At 47.5% G+C, this 4,758-nt stretch overlaps 1 protein-coding gene across 1 annotated transcript in view; it reads left to right on the forward strand.

Moving 5' to 3' along the window:
* Positions 1-990: 990 nt before the first annotated feature.
* The window catches only part of SAP30 (Sin3A associated protein 30), a 9,577-nt gene continuing 5,809 nt past the window's right edge, over positions 991-4,758 (forward strand). The window contains exon 1 of the mRNA XM_019521063.1: positions 991-1,114. Within this exon, the coding sequence (XP_019376608.1) occupies positions 991-1,114 (124 nt within the window). The remainder of the gene's footprint in view (positions 1,115-4,758) is intronic.

The following is a 4,758-nucleotide window of genomic DNA, read 5'->3' on the forward strand; positions in this document are numbered from 1 at the left end:
CACCCAGAAAGCTCTTGGGAACCAGTGTAGATTCTGGAGCCCTGGGGTTATATCTAGGGACCTACTTAATCTCAGCGAGACAAAGGGTTTTTCATGACCTGTTTGCAGCATGCAGAGCTGATTTTGTGGGCATGGTGTGGTGGCCCCGCCCCTTGGTCCTGATTGGCAGAGAGGCCCAGGGTGGGGAGAAGGAACAAGAGGTCAGCCACCATCCTATCTGCCACCCCTCATGCCACCTTACCAACTGGCACTTTCTCCTTCAGGCAGCAAGAACCAATGGCTCTCACAAGGAGCCAGCATTTTATTTTTATTTAGACTTTTTTATGTTGATTTTGTAAATTATCCCATTTCACGGTTTCTGCAAACTCCACAAAACCACAGATTAAGTAGGTCCCTAGTTATATCCTTTCTGTGCAACTGACATCTATATCTGTATGCCTAATATAAATTTACTTACTAAGGGAACTGGGCACAGCATCATTTTGGTATGACCTTGCCATTTTAGGCAGTCAGATCCAAGTGTAGAATTTACATATCTTTTGGGATACCTGTGTTCCTGTACAAGGGATGACAAGAGTTTAGATAACTGGAATTCACAACAGCTGGTATGCCAAGCAGGGAGGACACCTAAGGTAGCCACTAGGAAATGTGGAACAGGGGGACACATCTGGAATCAGTCTTCTCCTGCAAAGTGCCTTCATGCACTTATCAACTGATTTCTTCCTTTGGATGCAGGTAACTGGCTTACTTTTTCATCACTTACATAGCTGGCAATGATGACATCCACCCTTTATACTATACCTAGTGGTTTAAGCATGCACCCAGGAAGTGGTAGACTTAGTTATACTGCTTTACAGCCTGAGGTGTTTCAAACCTACGGGTATCTTTCTCACCTCCTGGGAGAGTGCTCTAATCTTCTGCCCCTGCTGCTAAAGCAGGACTGTTGCATAGAAAGGAATGCAACATCATACGGCCATGAAAAGATAGCACATGACTCTGTCATCCAGTGTTGAATACACTATCTTGGAAGCCAAGAATGCAGGATTCATAAGGCCCGAGAGAGTAAGAAAGAAGGAATGTGACTTGGCACAGAAAGATGAAATGTTTAACCAGGGTAAAGGGTTACCTGCCTACAAAAAGCAGCAGACAGAAAGCCCCTAAACTGGGGGAAGCCCTGAACCACTGAACAAATCAGGGCTAAAACTACCAGTGTAAAGACTGCCTGCCTGGGTTAACTTTTGCCTGCTGCATCCATTTTAAGTTGGCTAAAGGTAAGGCTATCTCTTGCTCCTCTGCTATCTAATGAAAATGTGTAGTATGACTGATTGCTGTGTTCTAATCATTTGTGTATGTAAAAGATAGGCAGCACCACCATCACCTATGGTTTTGAATGAAAGCGATTGTTGACTGTTAAAAATGCAAAACTCTAGAACTCTTGGTTCAGAGATACCTTTTATTAGACCAACTAAGAAATCAGAAAAAAATTATCTTTTTCTGCAAGCTTTCTGGCGCACACACCCTTCCTCAGGCTCAGGAAAAATGAAAGATGATAAAAAGTCCCCATAGGTAGAAAATAAACTTCAGTTTTGCACAGAGGAAGCTGAAGGTGCAAGTCTGTTCCTCTGGGACCATGAAAGTGTCTTATGCTTTGTGCTGAACTTAATGCTATTGGTGTGATTTATGGGTAAGTACTCAGAGTAGGCCTCTTGAAATGAACCCTTGAGTCCCAAGTGGATTGAAATGTGTGATAGGTGTTGGTGATATTGGCTCAGCCTCTGTACATCCTTTGTATCCGTACATCTCTGGGCATGCAAAGTAACAAAACTAGGCACCTGCCTACCAAGCAAAAGCTTGAGACTGTGGACCATCACAGTCTCAAACAACAATTAAGCAGGTGGATTGTGCTTTTGGATTTACATGCCTCAATGTTTGTTTGAATCTGACCCTCTGAATCACAACACAGATGTGAGTTTGATGTGGGATCGTACCCATACTCTGTAAGACTGGGTTATATAATCAGGTTTAGAAGTAGAAATTGGAACTGTTGTATCCTGAGTGCACAATACACCAAGTCCGTATTCTCCTTAAATTATTCAGTTTTGTCACACTCCCTATTTTGATTCTATAACTTTGAATATGCCATAATTCATACATTGAAATGTTTTCAATTAAATGAAACCATTTTCTTTGGCGTATGGCCTTCATAGGTTCTCGCTGTCTTAACTTGAAAGGCGTAGCTGACCAAAAAGGGCAGTGAGGTTGGAGTATTTTGTTTGTTAAATAACTTATTTGACAAACAAAACACTCCAACCCCAGTGCAAATGTGTTTTGCAGGTGTCACAAGATCAATGCCCCTTTGTTGGAGGGGGGAGCTCTGCCTTGCAACTTTCCAAGAAGCAGCCTTATTTGGTCTCCCTGTCTTGAGAGGACCCCCGGAAAGCCAGCCCCTAGGAGGGGACAGCCTCTGAGCTGGAGACCCTGTATCTTAGTCTCCAGCTTCCTCAGTGATCCATAGCACCCACACCTGCAACAGCTCCTTCCTTTTCATTAGCTCCCACGAGGGGGGGTGGGAGTGTTCTTTTAAAGAGGAGGGGTAGCAGAACAATAGTGTCCCAAACAGCACAGCAATCTCTGCTCTGAAACAGCCAGTCTATAGTGTGCCACACCAGTTCCCTCTGCTCTTCCTTTGACTCTGTTCCGTCCTCCCTGAGACTATTCTTTTTCTCACTAATCTGTCTTCCCTGGGACTTTCTCCATCCAGCTTTATCAGAGCCTCATGCTTTCTCCTAAGGCCCAGTCAGCCACACTTCAATAGAAGTTACAGAACTGGTCACCTGGGCACACCACTCAGCCAGTACAATGAAAAATAAAGTCACAAGGAACCAATCAGGGAGCAGTCTCTGGGCCCTGCAGCCAGGTCCAGACTGCTATCTCCCTGCTGGGGTGAAAAGGACATATAGGTGTGTTGCTTATGAAACTATTTACAAGATTTATCACAAAGCCCTCTCACAATGGCCCCCCTCCCCCAAATATTCCCAGCATGAACCACAGGCTAGAACTCAGCCCACTTCGCCTTTTCCCTCACAGCAAGCACATGAAAAAAAAATGGTAGGTCAAAGATTTACTCATCCCTTGGTCTTTCTATTAAGGAACAACAAACTTGGTGCACTGATTTACCAGTCAGTTTTTATAAAATTTTGACATCAGAATGCGCTATAAACAGGTGCTTTCACCCTAACTGCTCATTATTTCCAATTTAGTTGTTTCTTCTGGGAGTTAAGGGTTGACTTTATGGGCTCAAATCTTTATGGCAACTCATTGATTTGTCATAGCAAGCAAATTAGACTTAATTGCAAGCTCTGGAAGCCGTGAGTAGTGAAACGTGCTCAGCTGTGTTGGTGTAAAGTCAAATACACAGCAGAATGGATTTGCACTTATAGACTAACCACAGCATGTGTGTATATATCAGGGGTGGGCCAGATGCAGCCCGCGGGCCAGATGCAGCCCGCAAGGCCATTCTATCAGGTCCGCCGGGCCCCTAAAAAATTTAGAAAATTAATATATATCTGCCCTGGCTGCCTGCCATGTGGCCCTCAATGACTTGCCAAAACTCAGTAAGCAGCTCTCCACCCAAAATAATTGCCTGCTGCTAGTATGTGTGCGTGTGTGTATATATATATACACACACACACACACACATATGTACACACCCCTATCTGTATACATACGCATGTGTACATACATATATGTGTGCATACATGCCTATAAAACTTCTTTACTGTCCAAGCCCCCAAGGCCTGGAATAGACTGCCTCCAGAAGTGGTGCAAACACCTACTCTGGACTCTTAAGAAACATTTGGATACCTATGTTGCTGGGATATTTTGACCCTAGCTGACTTCCTGCCCCTTGGGCAGGGGGCTAGATCTTCCAAAGTCCCTTCCAGCCCTAATGTCTATGAAATCTATGTGTCTGCGTGCACATATCTATGTGTGTGTGTATTTATAGGTGTGTATGCGAGTATATTTGTGTGTGTGTGTACAAGTATGGGGGGACTGTCTTGGGCAGGAGCTCCCTGCAGGGGGCCAGCGACAGCAAACCCAGTTACTCCAACACGGACGGCGTCCTCTGCCAGGGGAACACTGAAAAAAGACCCAATGCGAAAGGCCGTCACGGAGCGCCACACTGCTAGCTTCCCGAGCAGAGAGCAGCTCGCTGGTGCTCAGTCAGGCTGGCCCAGCGCCCCCGCCTTTTCCCTACGCCCGGCCTGCCGACCCAGGGGAGGCCGTTGGGGCAGCGTAGCAGCAGCTGCAGCGAGCGGAGGGAGAGAAGGGAAGGGCCCGGGCACTCCCTGGGGGGAACTGCCGCAGCTCCGAGGCCTCCGAACGGCCACATTTCAAATCCTAACGGCCGCTCCGAGCCTTTGTACAACAAACAGTGCAGCAGCATGCCTCCCCGCGCATGCGCGTTCGAAGCAAGACCAGAGACCCGCGTCCTCTCTTCCCTCTGCAGCAAGCGGACGGTGGGGGAGGGGAAGAGAACACAACCTCCGGAAACCCCCCCACCCAGTCCTGTTCCTTGCCGCGCTCCGCAAAATGGCGGCTGTGCACGCGTGGGGCACGCCGGGAGTAGTAGTTTCCCAGGCCTCCCTGCGGGCGGAGCGGGCGCCGCGGCGCCAACTACAGGTCCCGGCAGGCGGCGGGCGTGGAGGGGTGCGCATGCGCGCTGGAGCGGGCGGGTTGCTGTTGTTACAGAGGAAA

The sequence above is a fragment of the Gavialis gangeticus genome, unplaced genomic scaffold (genome assembly GCF_001723915.1).
Source record: "Gavialis gangeticus isolate Ggan-Ray unplaced genomic scaffold, GavGan_comp1, whole genome shotgun sequence".
Classification (NCBI taxonomy): domain Eukaryota; kingdom Metazoa; phylum Chordata; order Crocodylia; family Gavialidae; genus Gavialis; species Gavialis gangeticus.